The sequence below is a fragment of the Ceratosolen solmsi genome, unplaced genomic scaffold (assembly GCF_000503995.2).
Source record: "Ceratosolen solmsi marchali unplaced genomic scaffold, CerSol_1.0 scaffold29, whole genome shotgun sequence".
In the NCBI taxonomy this organism is placed as follows: Eukaryota; Metazoa; Arthropoda; class Insecta; order Hymenoptera; family Agaonidae; genus Ceratosolen; species Ceratosolen solmsi.
In genome coordinates this window covers 10795241-10816432 of record NW_011948417.1, presented here as the reverse complement: position 1 = coordinate 10816432, position 21192 = coordinate 10795241, and the positions used below count along the sequence as shown (strand labels likewise).

Genomic DNA, 21192 nt, shown 5'->3' with positions numbered 1-21192 from the left:
ACTTTACGAGTGAGCTTATGTTGTCGAAAATGTGGGCACGCGGCGTCTTTACAGTATACTTGCACTGACCGGCAGTTACGCTTGATGGAGAGCGAAGTGACTTTACGAATGAGCATCGCCTCATGGCGCGTTGCGCTTAAATGTGCATGCGGCGTCTTCAGCGCCGGCAACAGTGTCGATGCGTGTCCCTTCCAGAAATTTTCCTTTGGCGTGAGAAAACGAAGCTTCTAGAAGTTTCGAAGGCGTCCCTTTTTTGTGAGTGCTGGCAGTAAATAATATTTCAAATCGTAAACTTGCTCGGACTTGCCGAGTTTTGTTTGTAAACATTTTCTCGAGTGCCCGCCTCGGTCCGCACGTGCGGATCAGCCTAGGCGCACGTGGTGGCCAGCCTTGCTGCACGCGCGGTCAGTCTAGGCGCACATGCGGTACGCCGGGCTGCGTAAATGACCTTTCTTTTGTTTGAAATTCATGGGACTGCTTCAATCCCGAACAGTACGAATCGAAGTAGCGGATCATATTATTATAATTGTTCTCATTAACGTAACAGTTGTTAGTTGATAGGATACCTCTGTATTGTTTTCGTCAATCCACAAAATTCTTTGAAGATCTCAGTCATCTTTGTGTACTATTATCTGTCGATACATTTTAGTAATATCGGTCGCAAATAAATATTGTTGCCTGCTAATCCAAATTAAAACGTCTTAAATGTCGGGATTCAAGTTGGGTCCAGTATGCATAATATCATTGAGAGAAAGTCCTGAAGTCTACTTTTTAGAACCATTGAATACCACGCTTAATTTGGTAGTAGTGTTGTCAAGTTTGAGTACACCGTGGTGTGACAAGTAGTATTGAACTTGATGACTGGAAACTGGAGGAGCATGTCTCATATGGTCAAGGTTCTCATATTCGGTCATGAATTGTTGGTATTGTTGATATTCTTCTGGTCTTGAGAATTTTTTTCAACAGTCTCTGTAAAAAGCGACGCGCTGTTTCGTATGTGTTCCAAGATTATCTGCGGGGGATGTGAGCGGGAATCGAACTATGCATTTTCCGCTTGAAGTGCATGAGCAGGTTTTCTTATAATGTTCTTCGCACTGTTTCTCTTCTGGCGTGTACTTGATCGCATCGTCTGAATGTACCTCTTCCAAAATCCAAAATTTTGTCAGCAGCTCTTGCAGTGTGTCTTCGTCATCATGCCAGGATACATGAAATTCTGTGACCATAAAGTGTTGGTTGGAGGTTGCTGGTCCCAGCACAAACCATCCAAAGATGGACAATTGACCCATTGGACATGCGGAGAGTCGGAGATGACTTGAGGCTTTTTTTGTCCATACATGTCAGCTCCCAGAATGATGTCTACTGCTCGAGGTACAAAATATTGTGGGTCTGCTAAGGGTAGTCCTTTCAGATGTTACCAATCATGTGACGCGCGTTCTTAGGAGGGTATTACTGCGGTCAATGACTTGAGGATGTGAGCCTGTATCGTAATAATTGCATCAGAATGTATCGAATGAAGTGTTAATGATACAACACCTTGAGTTTTGAATGAGAGTTCAGAGCCTGTATGAATATTTTGTCGACTAATCGAAGTTCTGCAATGGCTGTGGCTAGTAATGACAAATTTTCCTGACTGGTTTCGACGATTAGCAATGGGGTTATCGTCGGGTTGTAGCAACGTGTTATGGTTCTTATGGTATTTTTTGCATCTATTCTGTCCTCTGCAGGAGTCAACGTCGTGATGCCGTAAACAATTTACACATAGTTCTTATTCTACTACAAGATTTCTTTTGTCTACGTTTGACATGTTTCTAAATTGTTCGCAATAGAAAATCATATGTGTTCGAAATTGTACGAACGGTCCTTGCCAATGAAACATCTGGCAAAACAACATCGTAAGTTTGTCGTTTTAGATTTCGGAAATTCCTTGCTCACAACCATCTAGTAATAGTGTCGTAAAACATCTGTCAAAACAAGATGATAAACTCGGGAAAAGCCAACTCATTAGGCATCTGTACGAATTCGCTCCACTCGGTAACTACATTCAAAGCGGTATGTACTGACCCTTCCCTTCCCTCTGTCTACCAGTTATCATACTGTCGCCAGATGCGTCAGAGGTTGCGAGAGCTCTTCTTGCCGTGAAGACCAAGAAACGAAAGGAAGGACAGGAGACGTATCCCTTATCGGAGCCCGAAGACAAGTGCCAGTTGAGGTCCTCATCAAGAAGCGAAAAAACCCTCTACTGAGTTTACTAGTAGACTTCGTAAGTAGTATCACTACGACGATAATCAACTTACGCCAGTTGATGCGCGTCTTGCCGGCCTACCCTAACCTTAGCTCAAGTCTGATGCTTATGAATCAACTCAGCGCGCCATTCAACGCTCATAGCAGACGCAACACGTAACAGTTTTCGTCACGAGGTAAGAGCCTTACAAACTCTTACTTCCCAAGAAACAACTATTGCAGTACGCCAATACCAGGACTAAGGTACGCTTGCTACGACCCAGGTATATTCTCAACGAACAACAGTTGCGTATGTCGCGCAACTTTATAAACCATAACCTCAACTACATTATAAACCATAACCTCAACTAAGCACGTGCTCACATGAACAATGCGAGTGTCGACGAGCCAATCTTCGCACCATTGTGCGCTCATATTTGAACCATCACGCTGCATCACATCAGTGTACGTTTGCCATAACAAACGCATTAATTCACCACAAGAGTACAACAATTGATAATAGTATTATTAGTCAACGCCCTGTAATCGGACAATGACAGAATACACAGCATACACACCAGATATATTTACATTGAATTATTATAATATCCCTTCCACTTTGACCTTACATCGGTATATCCCTCAATTTATATCCCTTGAACCGGTCTTGGTAAAACAAGCCGGAACGGCCAGTACATTTTGTACAGTATGGTTTGCGTGGCAACATGAGCACTCGTTTGTTTTGTCTTGAGCTGTAGAACGACTTGACAGAGGTTTCTTTACAGATGTCTGGTAACAGTTGGTGTTCGGATTTAAAGGGGTTAGCTTTTGGCTCGAACTGCCAATTCAATAGTTCAGTGGATTAGTCTCTCGGCAGGATAATTTTTAAAGGAAATCAATAACGGACAAGGCTGAAAAATATAATATATTTATTTTAAAACAAGGTTTAATGAGTGTAAACAATTATAATAATATTGCACTGTTGTGTAGAAATAAATAATTCTGTTGGATTATTCAAAAGATGTGTTCTTGTAATTCTTATGCTATGAAAGCGTCTATGGATATTACTGTGTTGCTTTGAGGTTATGCTGATGTTGTCAATGTCAGCTGATGTCGTCAGTCAATCATGCTTGTGAGGCAGCATGAGAAGATGGTAGTTGAATCAAGTATGCTTGATTGATGAATAGCTATACTTGATGTGGTGTTAGATCTTAAATGGAATTTATTATGTAATCAATTATGTCTTTAATTATGTAAAGGGGACAGCAGTAGAATCTAGTCACAGGAAAAACAATTAGAAGTAGTATTTCTAATTCGTGGAGGATTTGATAATCCGTATCTGTAGAGTCTATTAGTCGATCTGTGTTGGTCATGTGTAACCAATGTGTGTGAACCACAGTGACTCTTGCGTCAGCTGTTCAGGGCCTGCACGGCTCCGAAGTGTTCTTCGGACGAGCGCTAGTGTGCCCTGTTTGTGCTAGCGGGCCTGTACGATGTCGAACGGTTAGTTCGAGAGAGCGTAAGTGTGCCCTGTGTGTGCTAGCGGGCCTGAATTTTTATTTAATAAATATTTTTAACGACTATTTATAATCGAACAATTATATATTTGTATTTGTTTTATAAATACTACATATAATATTTAATTCTACTGGAATTTTAATAATTATATTTTAAATATATTTTTGAAAATTTTTTTATATATTTTAAGTCTATTGTATATTTAAAATAATTAAAAAGAATTATAATAAAATATTTTTTTATAAGTTAATGACAATTATTATTATTTATTACAATACCTTGTACAACTACAAGAAGAATTGCATACATTTTCAAGGCCAAATAACGATAGACTTTAATGAAAAAAAGTATACGTTTTGTTGTTTCGAGTAATTGAATAAACACCAAGAATATGTAACAAAAACTTTTGAGCGTGAATATAGAGTAAATATAGATTTTCTTTTTACAACATACATCATAGAAAGAGTTTATTTATTCATAATTATGTACACAATATATATATCATATTATACGTGATACTCAATCAAATACAAATAATAGTACTATATTCTATTAAAAAATGATGAAATATTTAAAATTTTCTGTTATCAATAACGAAATTTTATAAATTTCTTCTTGAATCATTTTCCACTATTATTAATACTACCTAAATACTGTATACAAAATTTAAATTGTAATTGCGCGCTTTCAAATTACCAAATAAACTAAAGCGAGACGATGATGATTACACATGCTTTAAAAGAGATACCATATACGATTATTTTCTTAAAGCAAAGTAATTTATTAGGTAAAAAATTAAAAATTTATTTCTTGCGAGGTAAATATAATTGATACATATAAATAATTATTTGTTTAGCTAAATTATTACATAATTTTAATTAACTATCTTCTAAGAACTAATTTTGAAAATAATACTTCTCTACTGAAAGAAAGGTTATATCAATTAATTTAACTTTAAATATTACTATAAAGAATTAATAAACTTCTGCTTTTTACAATAATTGTGATAGAAAATAAGAATATTTTTTCGATATTATATTAATAAAAAAAGCAGATTTTAAATTAATTAAAACAAATTTATTACACTGTATAAATTGTAAATAAAATTTTTAAATTAATTAAAAGTATACCAATGGCCTCAGCTGGGATGTCACCACCAGAAGATGATGAGTTGACTTTACCTCGAGCATCTATTAACAAAATGATAAAGGAGATACTACCACATGTTAGAGTTGCTAATGAATCTCGTGAGCTTATTCTTAATTGCTGTACAGAATTCATTCATTTAATTTCTTCTGAAGCAAATGATATTTGTAATCAACAACAAAAGAAAACCATTAATGCTGAACATATTCTTCAAGCACTGGAAAAACTAGGTTTTAGTGATTACAGTGCAGAAGCAGAAGCAGTTTTAAGAGATTGTAAAGCTGTAGCTGCAAAACGTAGACGTCAAAGCACAAGATTAGAAAACTTAGGTATTCCAGAAGAAGAGTTATTACGTCAACAGCAAGAACTTTTTGCAAAAGCAAGAGAAGAACAAGCAGTTGCCGAGCAAATTCAATGGCAACAATTACAAGCTGTTTCACAAATGTCATCTATGATGAATAACGATAATGATCAGGATGATTATTCTTAATCAATTAATGTCTTATTTACTTTATTATTAATATGTCATATTTTGTAAATTATTAAAATAATTTTGCTTAAATTAATAATCCTATAATTCAATAGTATTGAAAAATTTGTAAAAATTTGCTATAAATTTAATAGAATTTTTTATCAATAGGTTTCGAAGATATATTTTTAGAAAAGAATGACCATTTTACAATAAAATTATATAAATTATACAATGTCTCTGAAAAACACTTCAATCAACTTTTATAAAAAATATATTTTATTATTTAAATATTTAATTCAAAACAATTTCATAAATTAATAGTTCTACTATGCTAATTAACTTATAGTAATATATTGGATAGAAAATTTACACACATTTTCATAATAAGAGTTTATTATAAAGAATTATATCCAGTAATTTTAAGGCATTAATCTGCCATATTCTGAAGACAAATGACTTTTTTTTATAGCTTCTACAACCTTTGAAACATAATGATACCTGTGTAATATAATTTTTCTCTATTTTATTTTTCAATTGTATATTATATTAAATATAAATGTGTGAAATAAGAGTATTTACCAATTTTTTTCAGTCAAATTAGATGGTGTCATTGCATTTCTACTGATGCCATGTATTTTTTTTCTTAACTTTGCTATAAGTTCGTTTTCATTTTCATAAAACATTGATTCACCTAAAACAGTATTTTGTTTCCTAATATTAAAATTAAGTAATTTATTTTACATATTACTTATTATATCTTGTTATATATTACCATCTGTTGAAATTAAAGGTATAAGGAATAAGTTTAATTGATTTTCTGCAGGATATAAACTCATATCAAGCCCACTATGAGTTTGTAATCGAGACGATGCAAAAGTTTTATTATAAAAATCCTTAAATAAAAAGATCCACTAAAATAAAATACTTTTATTTGTAAAAGTTTCATTAACTTACTTTAATCATTCTTATATTGCTTGGCATAAAATCTTGTATTTCAGCTTTATTGTGTAAAAATAAAATGTGTGGATAATATTCTACATAATCTTGGTCCATAGTAGTTGTTGATGAAGGTTTTAACATTTCTGCTGCTTGCAGAAATCTATAAAAGTTGATGAAATCAATATCAATAATCTTAATGTACTAGAATATTATTAATACTGCTCTATTATGATTAAATATTTTATTATTTTAAACCATACAAGCATTTAATGAAAGGTATAAAACATTTTTGAAAATGTTTGATTTATCTTTTTTAAGCTTAAAATAGTAAAATAAGTTTAGGTTTTACTGAAAATATGATTCTAAATTTTATAAATTATAAGTTTCTTATATTTTTACCTTATTAAATTCGGATCCACAAACCAATCTTGAATAAAAATAATTATATGGCAAACAGAAAAAAGAAATGCCAAAAATTGTAAAGATTGTAATTCTAAATTTGATTCATTACTAGCAAAATCACTGGTATTTTTTTTCTGATCAAAAGATATTGAGTAATCAACTATTGATCCAGATAAAATTGGTTGAGTATCTAAATAAATAACTCTATTTTTTGTAACATAGAAATCTATTCCAGTTGTGCAATTAACACCATTTTGAAAATGAGACAATCCTTGAACAGGAAAAATATTAGGGCTAAAATGTAAAAATTTCAAATAAATATTTATTTAAGAAACATTTAAAGATTCTTAAATCATATTATAAAAATCCATTATATGATAATAGAAGTTTAGTGTAAATAAATTTTGATTCTAAAATTTCAGATATTTTTAACAAAATATTTTTAAAGTAAATTTTACATATAATCAGAAGTAAGAAGGGACATTATAGTTGATTTTCCAACACCTTGTGCACCTACACTACCAATTACTAAAAAGTCTTGTTGGTCATACAAATAATCTAATGTATTTTCAGAGAGCTGCATGTTTTCATCCATAAATTTGATGCAGTTACTTAATTCAAGGCAAGGTAACAAAACAGCTCTTGCTGTAAAAAATAATAAAATTTAAAATAATAAATTAATGACATTTTTCTTTGAATACTTACTATCAATTACTTTTGTTAAAAGACTTGAATGACTCTCAGATTCTTTTCTATAAATGAATTTAAAATTTTTAATGACACACTATATTTGAATCAATTATAAGAATACAAATAAAAATATATTAAACAGATTTTCTTATAATACAAAAAATGTAATATATACTACAGAATACATTGTTTTTTTACTTGTATTTTTCAAAATTAAAATCATTTGCTTTATTAATAAAAATTTATGTCGATTGGATAAATAAAATGTAAAATTAAACATTATAAAATAATGTATCATCAATCTTTTCTACTTTAAATTAAACTATTACTTATTTCCATTTCGCTGACTAGGAGAAATAGCTCTGTTTTCACCTTCTCTTGTTTTCAAAATAAATGTTGGTCGTTCAATCACTTTAATTAGTGTTCTGCATTCATCTTTCCCTTCTGAATCTTTCGTTAATATAGGTATAATCTTCTTCGAGTTCATATTTATTATTTTATTCACATAAATTTGTTTTATGATTTAACAGTTTTTATTATTTAAAAAATTGATAAAAATAATTCTAAAATTAAAATAAATAATGCAAAAAATATACTTAGATAATGATTACAAAAAATATAATTATGTTGCTTTTTTACATTTGCATATATTATTGAAACAAATTGTTAAAATTTAAATTATAAAATTTAAATTAATAATAATAGTTCCAAAATATGTGGTTAGATTTAAAATATCTTTAGTATGTCTGGAAAATTATACTAATTTAATATATATTAACATTAATAATAATTTATAATCTGTAAATAAGTTAATTGTAAATCAATTTAAGTAGTTAAAGTGTGATTTGAATAATAATAAATAAGTTTAAATTTAATTTGCCCGAATTCAATATGCTTTTTATTATATTTAGAAATGAATCTGTATTTTTAAATAATATTCAAATATTTATATATTATTAAAGTATATATATTTTTCAAGCACACATGTTTTGATTCAAGATAGCTCTGATGTATAATCAGCATTTAAATAATGACTTTAGCATTTGTAATGGATAGAATTTAGAATATGCGCAATTTCACTACGCTTTCTACAAGGTGATCAAATACGTAAATCAAATAATTATTTAAAAAAAAAAAAAATATTTTTTTATTATGGACTTTTTAAATATTTATAAATTTCATGTTTCAATTAAATTAAAAACATATTTTTCAAATGTATATACTAGTATATTATATATATATATATATATATATATATATATATATATATATATATGCCTTTAATTTCATAATGAGCATATAATTTCAGCAAATCAACTTTAAACGCGTATACTTTAAATAGACATTCCTATTTGTTTGTTCTTTTATATATGTTTTCCGAGCTTTACTTACTCAGCAAAATGAGATTCAGCCAATATAAGTTGTATTTATGTATACAGTTATGATCAAAGCTTATTGATTTTTATTATCTTATTATTATGATTAAACCAAAGTCATCCTTGAAAAATAAATATCAGATATAATCGAATTCATTATTTGTCTAATCAATATCTATAAACTAAATTCTTTACTCCTTTGTTCTCTAAATTTAAATATTGTGTGAGTGAATACAATCTACTTAGAAGTGTACTATAAACCTTAAAGGCAAACGCATCTTAATTATATGAAGCCTTTGTTAAAAAATAATAAATATATATAAAAACGTAATTCAATGACCAGAGAATTACCTGAGACTTACGAATTTCTATATATCCAATTTAGTCACTATAATATAACCATATAAAACCATCATCAATTTGTTAGAGTATTGGGATCTACTTTTCGTCTAAATTTATTTTAAAAATCTTTTAATTACTTTGATTTTGTAGAAAGAGTACGTTATACCTTGATTTTAGCATCCTTATGAAATTGACGAATAAAATTTAGAGAAGACTTCTTAAAGTTCAATCATTTACGAGAGGAGTTTAAACATGAAAATAAGAATCAGAATTTCAAAAACTTCACTATCATAGATTATTCATAGTTATTATATTTCAAAATGATAGATGTTTTAAACGAATTGTTTACGGATATATACGAAATGAAATATAAAAATTTAATTGTGAATATTTGTTTTTTATTATGTCAAAAAATAAAATTGTGATTATAAAATCGAAAAGGCTAATTAATAAACTTTATATGGTCAATATAAATTACTTTTTTGTTATACATATGTAATATATTAATGTCAAAAAAATTCCATTAGAATTGTTTTTTAATTATAACTAAACTCTTAATTTTTACCAATAATTTATATTGGTATAAATTATATTTGATTGTATTATGACGCTATAACAAATCTTTTTTTTTTTTTTTTAATTATGGAATATTTTGATATATAATAATTATAAAATAAAAATTTATTTTCACTAGGTAGAATTATTATAATGTACGTGTTTTAATAATTTAATTCAAAATTGAATTTACCATTTTACTAAGAAAAAATGTGAATATTTACTAGTAATATTTAATAGTAATTATAAATGTATTAAAGAAGATAATTTAAATTTCATTTTAATACTTTAAAAAAAAAATGGATTATCTAGTGATATAATCATGCACATGCTACTATATATAGATGTTAAAAAAATCTAAATCATTATAAATTATTAACTTAATAGTAGATGATGAATTTATTAAGAATATCGACATGAGTCGATTGTTCTTGCAAGATAGTATTAAAATACTGCATTATTTACAATTCGCAGATTTGTTCAGAAACTTATTAAAGAAGCATGACCACTAAGTATTTGACAAAGATAATTATTTATCAAGTACCCTGTCCTCAAATAGCCATTTTACTTTCGAATTAAAAGATAAAAATTTTCAGATCAACAGTGTAAAATAATAAAATTAGGTCATAATTTATAAATTATATTTTTTTTGTATTCTAACCTTGGTAGAGTTCTACATTCCGTTATATAAGAAAGTGGAACAAAACGTTTATATAATATTGCCAATATATTCGAAGAAATTTCAATAAGAATTAAAATAAATTAAAGTTTGAATATGTTGAAATCTTTTTAATTAGTTAAGCTCAAATAAATACTTTATTAGAAGTTCCAATTATTGAATATTAGTGCTAAATAATAAAATTGAAAATATGTTTTTATAATTGACAGTATTAATATATTATATAATAACCATTTATTATAGTAGCAAAAAATATATTTCTTTTATTTAATAATATTTATTCAGATATAATAAATGATTTTGTTATTTAGTTAATTTGATATACTTATAATATATTATTATCTTACCTTTTCCTTTAACTTTTCATAATTTTACAAAGATCATTATAATAATTTGCATAATATGAATATAACTGAATTAACTGCTCAAGAATGGAAAGAAAAAGGAAATGAAGAATTCAAAAGTGGATATTTAGATAACGCTCTCGTTTGTTATACTAATGCATTAAAACTTACAAATGATAACAATTCTTATAAGGCTGTATTTTTAAAAAATCGAGCTGCAGTTTATCTTAAGCAAAATGAATATAATAAAGTAATTGAAGACTGTAATGAAGTATTAAAAATTATTCCAAATGATCCAAAAGCTTTATTTAGACGATGTCAAGCACTGGAAGGCATTGAAAAATTTGAAGAAGCCTATCGGGATGCCTTGGATATTCTAAAAGTTGATTCTGGCAACAAAGTTATTCAACTAATAGCTGGACGCTTATTTGTGATTTGTCAAGAAAAACTGAAACAGAACTGTCAATTATCTGTTAAAGTAAAGTTAATCTTTTAAAACCATTAAATATTTAACTATATTGTTATATTTAATTAACATTAAATATGAATAATTATTTTAATTTTAATATTAACTTCTATATATCTAATATTTTGATTATTAATCTACTTATATATTTTAAAAACAAAACGATCAAACCTTTAAATACTATAGAAATTATTAAATCCAATTATTGTGAAATTAAGAAGTTAGATTTAATTCTTTTATTCTAATAAATAAATTCATTGAATGTATTTGAAATTCAGAAGCATTTGAAAATTTCAAAGTAAAAAATACAGAATATTTATTAAGGATTTAATCACTTATTTTCATTATTATAATCCTTTAATGTTATTAATTTATTTTGTAATACTTTTTAATATAATTATTTTATGTTTAGGTATCCCAAATGTTTGACTTAGCTTTTGAAATGCATGCTGATATAGAGAAAAGAGAAACAGCTATGAATAATTTATTAGTTCTAACAAAAGAAAGGGCTGGAGCTGAGTTTATATTTAAAAAGGGCATAGCATTAAAAATTCACAAACTTCTTAAATTAGAAAAAAATGAAGTAATAATAATTGCAGCTATTCGGATTTTAGCAGAACTTTTTCAAAATAATGAAGAAAGAACTACAATTATTTTACATGATATAGGAGTCCCTTGGTTTTTTGATGCAATTAATAGCAAAAATGAAGAAAGAGTCAATGCTGGACAGTACTGTATACAGGTACAGTGTATACATATTTCAAAGAATTTATATTTTTCATATTGTATTAGTTTTAAATATGTTAAACAATTTAAACAATTTTATTAATTTTCAAATTTGTGAAAGTGACATGAAATAAATTATTTAATGAATTTATTATTCAATTTTCAAAATAATTTATATTTCTTTTAGACTGTTCTAAATAGCTATAGCGGGATGAGTACAAAACCAAATTCAAAACCCAACAAAGAGATGTGTGAAAAATATAAAAAGGAAATAGATAATATATTATCCTATCTTCTGTATTGTACAACAAATCGTACTTTTACTGGACAGGCAAGAAATGCTATAATTGAGCTTATAATGAAAAATATTCATCATGACATGTTCAATTGGGCTGAACAGTTTGTAGAACTTCAAGGTTTACAAAGGCTAATGGAAGTTTCTAGTGAACTAGAAGAATACAAATTTGAATCCGCAATGGATATCACTGCTTCTACAAGAACAATTACTAGTGTTTGCTTTGCTCGGATTTATGAGAATATGTATTATGATGCAGCAAAAGAAAAATTTAGAACAGCAATTGATGAATTCATTAAAGATAAATTACTTGCACCAGACATTGAATCAAAGGCATGAAATATTTGCATATAAGATTATGATTTATAAAATATTTTACATAGAATTATTTTGGAACAGTAACTAAAATACTAAAATTTTTAATTTCTTATATTTTAGAAATAAATAAATTTACTTAAATAAATTATTATATTCATAGTAGATAACAGATATTTATTTTCAAAAATATAATATTTATATAATTTTAATGTAATATTATAAAAGGCTGGCATGATTAAAGTTGTTTTTTTTTATATTCAAGTATTAAATAAATGAAATTTTGTAATTTATATTATAACTTAGATCTTGATGTTAAATTTTATTTTTATTACAGATACGAGTGGTTGTGGCAATCACAACATTGTTATTGGGTCCATCAGATGTAGGAAATAGTATAATAGCTAAAGATGGGATTTTGCAAATGATTTTTGCAATGGCAAGTAGCGATAATGTCCTTCAACAAAAAGTTGCTTGTGAATGTATTATTGCTGCAGCTTCGAAAAAAGATAAAGCAACTAGCATTATTAATCAAGGTATAAATATTCTAAAGAAGTTATATCAATCAAAAGATGATACCATTCGAGTTCGTGCTCTTGTAGGACTTTGTAAATTAAGTAGTTCAGGTGGTACAGATACATCTATACGACCATTTGCGGATGGGGCTTCCAAGAAGCTTGCAGAAGCTTGCAGAAAATTTTTAATTAATCCAAGAAAAGATAAAGATATGAGAAAATGGGCAGTTGAAGGTCTTTCCTATTTAACTTTCGATGCAGAAGTTAAAGAAAAATTAGTTAAAGATAAAGAAGCCATATCTGCTATGATTGAATTAGCAAAGACTGGAGATAAATCAATTATTTATGGTGTTGTTACTACTCTTGTTAACCTTTGTAATGCTTATGATAAACAAGAAATTATTCCAGAAATGATTGACTTAGCAAAGTTTGCAAAGTACCATATTCCAGAAGAATCAGAACTTGATGATCCCGATTTTGTTAATGATAGACTAGTCTCTTTAACAAAAGATGGAGTTATAACTGCACTGGTTGTACTTTCGAAAACAGATAGTCAAAATAGTAAAGAATTAATATCTAGAGTATTCAATGCAATTTGTAGTCAAGTTGAGGTTAGAGGTATCGTGGTTCAACAAGGAGCAGCAAAAGCTCTTTTAGAACTAGCACTCACTGGTACAAACAAAGGTAAAAAACAAGCTTCTCAAGCTTTAGCTCGATTAGGTATTACAATAAATCCTGAAGTAGCCTTTCCAGGTCAAAGAATTTATGAAGTAATTCGACCATTGATCAATTTACTGAATCATGAATGCAATGCTCTTGAAAATTTTGAAGCAATGATGGCTTTATGTAATTTAGCAGGTCTTAATGATAATGTACGAAAAAAAATTTTAAAAGAGGGAGGTTTTCAAAAAATAGAGGTTTATATGTTTGAAGATCATATCATGTTGAAAAGAGCATCTACTCAAGTTGTAAATAATCTTTTAATGTGTGAAGATACAATCAAATTTTTTGAAGGTGACAATGATAGAGTTAAATATTTAATTATATTATGTCAAGAAGAGGATATTGATACTTGTTTAGCAGCAGCTGGTGCCTTAGCTATACTTACATCAATAAGTAAAATTGCATGTAATAAAATATTTGATTCAAATAATTGGTTGGAATCTATTAAATTTTTATTGGCAAATCCTAATCAAGATTTACAACATCGTGGTGTGGTTATTGTTTTTAATATGATAAATTGTAATAAAGAAATAGCAATAAGGTTAATTGAAACCGACCTTATGGAGCTTTTGATTGTAATGGCAAAAAGTGAGTTAATTGAAAATCCAATAGTTAAAAAAATGGCTGATAATGCTTTGGAAGCTGCAGCTAAATGGAAACTTGTAGAAAAGATTGTTGATGTACATACAAATGTATTAACTTAATTAAGTGTACTTTTGAATACACAAAATAATTTAACTTATTTAAATTTGTTTTAATGCGAATATAATCATTTTTGTTTTTGAAGATTTTAATAAAATTAATATTAAAATCAGTTTGTTCTTAATCTTTTATTAAAATTAAGTGAATTAAAGTTTGTTTATGGTAGTGAAAACTGAAATTTAAATATTCATGAAGAATTTACAGACTTTATTTATTAAATATTAATATTTATATATTTTAATTTTAATTTAATACTATATTTGTACAAGATATTATAATTATATTTGGTTATACTTGTACAAGTTTGTTAATAAAGTTTTATAAAGTAAATAATTTTATTTTATTTTTATAAAATTTAATAAATATATAATTTGTATTTCTATATGTGTGCATGTGTATGTGCACATAGGTACCAGTTTATGAATTAAAAAATGGATGTAATAATGCTTGATCTGCAGTAATTCGTGTTTTATAATCTATATCCAGCAGTTTTGCAAGTAAATTATATGCATCTTCTGGATAATTGAATCTAATTTCCTTAAAATAAATTATATAATTTATTTAGTATTATTTATTATTATTAAAATATTTAAAAATGATAAAATTAATTTTTATATATCAAGGCAAAAATACAAAATACGATGTACCTGCTTAAAGGTTTCAGATGCAGTACTTTTTGAGTATTTCTTACGAGTTTGTAATTTTTGACAAAGTAAAACAATATCAATACCAGGAATTTCAGAACTAAATATAAGTTTTTTGCCTAATATAATTATACAAATAAAAGAATATATATACAACAAAGTTTAGAATATGTATAACAGATTTATAATTGTTAATAATTATTGAAAAAATGTTTATATTGTTTTAAATGTATGTTCCATTACCAAGATTTCTTGCACATTGCTGCATTGCATTAGAACCAAAAATTGCAGTAATCTCTGCTAGTGCTGTCATGTCATCTGGGGATCGAAATAAAGGTTGTGTTCCACTAAGTATACTTAGCATCATGACACCACAGGCCCAAATATCGATTGCTATAATATATATATTTTTAAATTAAGCATTTAATATAAGTTTTAAAATTAAACTTATAAACGTGATTTATTGAATATCTTATATAGATTAATACATATTTACTAATTTTAGTTAAAATGTTGATGGTTGAAGAATGAAAAATGAAAAATGTAATGTGCACTATACCTTTGTACTGTGAATAAATAATAAATATACATGAAATATTAAAACACATTAAATAAAAGATATAATAAAAGATAATTTATAAGTAACTTATTTAATCAAATATTGAAAATAAAAATAATAATTCAGTTTCTAGTATGGTAAATTTTGAAACTGATAGATAATAAAATGTTCGATATAATGGATAATGTTGATTAAAATGAAAAATTAAATAGTTATATCATAAAAATAAGTGAGTTTTTTAATAAATAATAGGTAAATCTAGGATATTCATGTTTTAATTATTAAATCTTATATTTGAATTAATTTTAAATCAGAATCATAATTTAAAACATAATTATAACAGTTGTTGATATTTAAATCAATGAATACATCAATATACATTAAGATTTATTATTAATATCTTATTAGATATATAGAGTACATATTATTTCATATAATTAAAATTTAAAAATCAAATAACATAATTCAATTATGATTATTACTTAATATTTGAACAGAAATTTTTATACACAAAAATAAGATTTAACAAAATTCAATAATATATCAAACTAAAATTTTAATAATATTTTTAAATTAATTAAATTTTGCTTAAAAAAATTTGTGTATTCGAAATTCAAAATTGATACATTAATAAATTATTGACATAACGATTCGTTTAAAATATCTTTAATTTTTTTAGTGAATTCAAATTCATTTTCAATTAATCATTTTGGTTTTACAGTAGTATGCTTCATATTTAATTAAATTTATTAAATATTTTATGCTACATAACATCTAATTTTTACCATAAACTAATCATAAAAGTAGATGATAAAATTGTTTTTATTTGTATATTGTCTAGATAATACATAATGGAAAAATTAAATTTTTACCTGGTGTTTGCCAAGGATACTTTAATAAAACTTCTGGAGCTCTAAAGCCAGGTGTCCCTGCACGAGATGCTGCTTGAGATGGTCTTATCAAACATAGTGAACATATTTTTGACTTCCCAAAACAGTAACATTTATCTCCTACTGGTTTGTTTGATGTTTTTAAGCTTCTATCAATTGTATTCTAAATAATATAATAAATATTAGGTTGACGAATACAAATTATTTTAGAAATTAATTTTTAAAGTTAATTTACTTCATTAAAACTCTTTCTTTCTGTATATTGAAATTTATTTTGATTTATTTCAGAATTAATATTTTTTATTTTTACACCAGGAGTATATTGCTGTGCTAATCCAAAGTCTACTAGTAAATACCTAATTAATTATCAATTTATAAAAATGATTGAGCTGTAACTTTATTGATTAATTACTGTAATATAGCATTATTACTTTTTATTACTTCTATCATACAAAAAATTACTTGGTTTAATATCTCTATGAATTATGTTAAATTTATGAACTCTATGTAAAGCTGTTAATAAAGCTTTCATATAGCCTTTCATTTCTATTGGTTTCATATCTTGTACATAATCCTATGAAAGTTTTGAAAATTAAATGTATACAAAATAAAAATTTTTATTAAAATTTATTACAATGTTATTTTCATACTGAGAATTTATCATGCTTCATAAAAGGCATTACAAAAACAACTGATCCAGCATGACGTAGGCATAGATCTAAACCAACAACATAGTCTTTACCTCTGTAAAATAAACTTTTTATTTATTTAATGTTCAATGAATAAAAACAAATAAATATTTAAATTTATTATTCAATAAAAATATATTTATAAACATTATGTATCCTACTTATAATATATAAACAACATTTAAGAAATTAATTTAAAAATTCAATTATTTTTTTATGTTGAATCACCCAATATCCTTAAGGCATTGTAATTCACGTTCAATTCGTCCAGGATGACAAGTAGGAATTAAATGTTTCACAGCAAAATTTTTGGATTGTAATGAATTTTTTAATGTAGCAAGGTAGACTGAACTAAATGTACCTTCACCAACTTTATAATGTATACTGAAAAGTTCGTTTAAAATAGGTACAGTCCTAAGTAATAATGATATCTGCTTAGCACCGTTATCTAAACACACATTATTTTGTTTTTAACAATAATTGAAAGTATACTTTTATAAATCTTTTGTAGTATTTATATAGAAGTACTTACCTTCGTAATTTTCATTAAGAAATTTTTCTATCGATTTATTGAAACTCATAGTTAAGTTAATAAAGTTGATATTCTACTACCTTATCATTATTTCCAAATAGTAATGTAAAATAATTTTTAAGCATATGTATATAAATAAAAGTGACATTTCATGTATATTACGTAGGCTTTTTATGGATTAGCGCTAGTTATGATCTTTGCTAACCAAATGTCTAAACTAAATACATTCATTAATATAAGTATTACTTATTAAATTTTACTTAACAGAACGGACAGTAAGCTTAGTGCATAAATTTTAAATAAATTCGATACTCATTTTCATTATGATTTAAATATTATCAACAAAAACTAAAATTCGCCAGTTGATTTTAAATTTATTTTCTAAATTTTATTGTATTAAATTAGAAAATGGTATGCTATACTAATAAAAAATTAGATTACAGAGACAATAAATATTACTTCTTTTTATTTATATTGTCTTAATTAAAACAAAATATAAAAATAATTGTATACATGAATGTAATTAAAACTTAGTTTTTGAAAAATGTACTCTATATTAAAAAAGTTAATTTGGTTAACTTGGTGATTTTACAATTTATTTTTATAATATATTAATTTATTAATCTTTATATGTAATAAATTTGGTATTATTATGCTATTTTATAGCATTTCAAAAAATTTGTATTTATAATAAATATATGTTAAATAACTATAAATAATTACTTTTACATTTAAATCTAAAAATGATATTTAAATGACTTGCTCAATAAAATAAAAGATATATGAATAACTGCACTAATGATTTCATGAAATAAGCAATGCCTTCAATGATTTCGTAATGTTTTTTTTTCAGAATATTTTAATTACAAGAAAATGACGTTTTTCGGAAGAAAAACTTAGTTCTTCCACTAGATTAATTTTTAATGGAAACTATCGATATAATTAGAAAATTAATTGGTACTATATAGATTATACTGCTTGTTAGTATTGTACATATTGTTTAAATTTCACATAAAATCCAGGTTCCTGCAAAGATGTTTTTAAAATAATCCTGCTAACAACATATTCCTTAAATATGATCAAAATTAACAACGTTTTAAATAATTGTAAATTAAGTAGTACAATAAATTTATATACGTATTCTATAACTTAACATTTCGATTCTAGAATGTTAAGTAATAAAAACATTTTTTAAATATAAAAAATAACAGAGAATCCTACAAATATTAAAAATTATTCTATTTATTTTTGAAAAATTACTAGGAATAATTATTCTATTTTCTTAAAATTGTATTCATTATAAATAAACTTATTTAAAATATTAGTTGAATCGAATTTGACTTACTCGAAATAATTTTTATAAGTTTTATTTATATCATTTATATATTTATAAGTTTTATTTATTTATTTATATACAGTTCTTATATTACTTATAATATTACGTTTTTTTTTAGTTTTTTCGATTCGAAATTGCAATTTATTTAATATTAAATTATAATGATAATAGATGTTTAAAACTATTATCTTCTGATATTTAATAGAACCTTTCATTAATTGACCTTTCGTATTTAACTTTTAAGAATTTGATAAATTTAACTGCATAATAAACAATATTCAAAGTTTCTTACATTTCTGACCATTGGCATCATTTTAATTTTGAATAAATATATAGCTATATTAAATTTTTTATTAGTATTTTTGATCGATATATATATATATATATATATTTATATTTATATTTATAATTATTTTATCATTAAATTTATTGTATGTTTTTCATTAAATAATTTTGTAACAATGTACGTAGGAGTTTTAATGATTGTAACACGAAATTAAATATTTTGGTTATGCTATTGCATGCCAACTCTTATTTACATTACTAATGTATGTTTATAATCTTTGTTATAAGGTCCTCATTACAAAAATTATTACATATTGACATTTGTATTTTTAATCTCAAATGCAAAAAGAATTGATTTATGATTGATTTTTATGTTATACTAATCGTATTAATTTTGTATCTGATAATAATTATCGAACTTCTATATAGTCATATTAATTTTCATAATAAAATAGTTTAAATTGATTGATATCATTTAAATAATATCAATTCATTAATTTGTTAAAAAAAACATTAGTTAAGTCTTTTTTCCATACAACTTTCTTTATTTTCAATTTTAGAATACGTTTTGGAAAAATTTGTTTTTTTACTACAATACTAAAAATATTTGTTCCATTTTTTATATTCTAAATATTAAAATTAGCTTTTATTTCTTGAAATTCCAGGATATGAAAATCATTCATTTTAATTTTCTTTAAATTAATTAATTAATTTAGATTATTCTAAGTTATTTCACGTATTAAAAGTTTGACATAAGATTTTTAATCATTTATGGATTTAAATTTAAAAAGTTGGTAAAATCTAAGCTACATGATCCTGTGAAGATATTTTAATTAATGTAATTAAGATAAATATATATAACTACCGCAGAATACAAAATAATTTTTAAATATTTTCTAAGTTCATCAGAAAAATTATTGCAAGTACCATTAATGTTTGTGTTTGTTTAATTAAAATTTATTTTATTCCTATGCATTGATGACTTGTAAAAAGTAATTTATATATATTTTTTTAAATTAAAATTACACAATTCAATTAATTGATTTTTATTATTTATAAATATATTCATAATATTTCATTGTTTTATACTTATATAATACAATCTAAAAGCGAATATTATTTACGAAATTGATATGGACATCTGTCACATATCTCCATTTTTTATGACATTGCAAGTTAAAAATTATACGAATCACATATTAAAAAATATTTATAAAGTTATTGTAAATTATTGTTTTCAACGATTTATTTTACTTATAAAAATAAATTTATAAATATAAAAAAGAAAGACATTTTTTAATGATAAATATAACATTACATATATTAAAAATATAATTTAAACAATTATTTATTTTAATTTCCATCTTTTCACTTTACGTTAAGCCATCAGCAACGTTACGTATACCGTTTTTATGTTACGTTTAGAGTTTGAAAAGTTTTGTAAAATACACTAAAAGAATATTAAATCACATCTATTTATTTGTTATACAAAGAAAATTATTCCTTTTAATTATATAGAAAGAATGACTTCATATTTTTAAATGCATTTAAATTAAAAATGAAAAAGTAATAATTTCTTAAACATTATTTTCTCATTACCCAAGTCACATCTATTATTGCTCAATTAAAAGTCAGCCAATCAGATATTAATTATAATATACATATATAACGTGTCGACTACAACGTAATGATCTAATAAATTAACAGTAACGTCAAAAAATCATAATCCTTTAAGTGTTATATTCAAAGAGCATGAGTACAAGTGCAGTTTTAGAGTGAAATTAACTAAAGTATAACACCAACATTTATTAACATATATCTTACACAGCTAC

General features: G+C 25.4%; 4 protein-coding genes across 8 annotated transcripts; 2 read left to right on the top strand and 2 right to left on the bottom strand.

Moving 5' to 3' along the window:
• The first annotated feature begins 4421 nt into the window (after positions 1–4421).
• NC2beta (negative cofactor 2beta) lies at positions 4422–5395 on the top strand. Of its 2 annotated transcripts, none has more exons than XM_011496583.1 (2): positions 4422–4555; positions 4881–5395. In XM_011496583.1, the coding sequence occupies exons 1-2, from the start codon at positions 4456–4458 to the stop codon at positions 5372–5374; spliced, it is 594 nt and encodes a 197-aa protein (XP_011494885.1). In that variant the 5' UTR covers positions 4422–4455; the 3' UTR covers positions 5375–5395. The 2 variants fall into 2 exon arrangements, with proteins under 2 accessions (XP_011494885.1, XP_011494886.1); XM_011496584.1 differs by having other exon boundaries at positions 4474–4555; positions 4864–5395.
• A 336-nt stretch (positions 5396–5731) lies between these two features.
• On the bottom strand, positions 5732–8460 carry LOC105359858 (protein SMG9). 4 transcript variants are annotated; one of them, XM_011496578.1, is made up of 9 exons: positions 8372–8460; positions 7717–7920; positions 7403–7449; positions 7156–7342; positions 6695–6991; positions 6311–6455; positions 6129–6267; positions 5936–6047; positions 5732–5854 (listed from the first exon to the last, which is right to left on the bottom strand). In XM_011496578.1, exons 2-9 carry the CDS (start codon positions 7872–7874, stop codon positions 5776–5778), a joined length of 1164 nt encoding a protein of 387 aa, XP_011494880.1. In that variant the 5' UTR covers positions 7875–7920; positions 8372–8460; the 3' UTR covers positions 5732–5775. The 4 variants fall into 4 exon arrangements, with proteins under 4 accessions (XP_011494880.1, XP_011494881.1, XP_011494883.1 ...); XM_011496579.1 differs by having other exon boundaries at positions 6129–6249; positions 8372–8459; XM_011496580.1 differs by lacking the exon at positions 5732–5854 and having other exon boundaries at positions 5990–6067.
• A 2227-nt stretch (positions 8461–10687) lies between these two features.
• Positions 10688–14482, top strand: unc-45 (unc-45 myosin chaperone). The gene is made up of 4 exons (XM_011496577.1): positions 10688–11161; positions 11562–11891; positions 12063–12503; positions 12823–14482. The coding sequence occupies exons 1-4, from the start codon at positions 10742–10744 to the stop codon at positions 14425–14427; spliced, it is 2796 nt and encodes a 931-aa protein (XP_011494879.1). The 5' UTR covers positions 10688–10741; the 3' UTR covers positions 14428–14482.
• A 317-nt stretch (positions 14483–14799) lies between these two features.
• Positions 14800–17922, bottom strand: LOC105359856 (cell division cycle 7-related protein kinase). The gene is made up of 9 exons (XM_011496576.1): positions 17740–17922; positions 17436–17655; positions 17169–17262; positions 16950–17092; positions 16754–16874; positions 16501–16681; positions 15313–15462; positions 15073–15188; positions 14800–14962 (listed from the first exon to the last, which is right to left on the bottom strand). The coding sequence occupies exons 1-9, from the start codon at positions 17786–17788 to the stop codon at positions 14843–14845; spliced, it is 1194 nt and encodes a 397-aa protein (XP_011494878.1). The 5' UTR covers positions 17789–17922; the 3' UTR covers positions 14800–14842.
• Positions 17923–21192: the final 3270 nt, after the last annotated feature.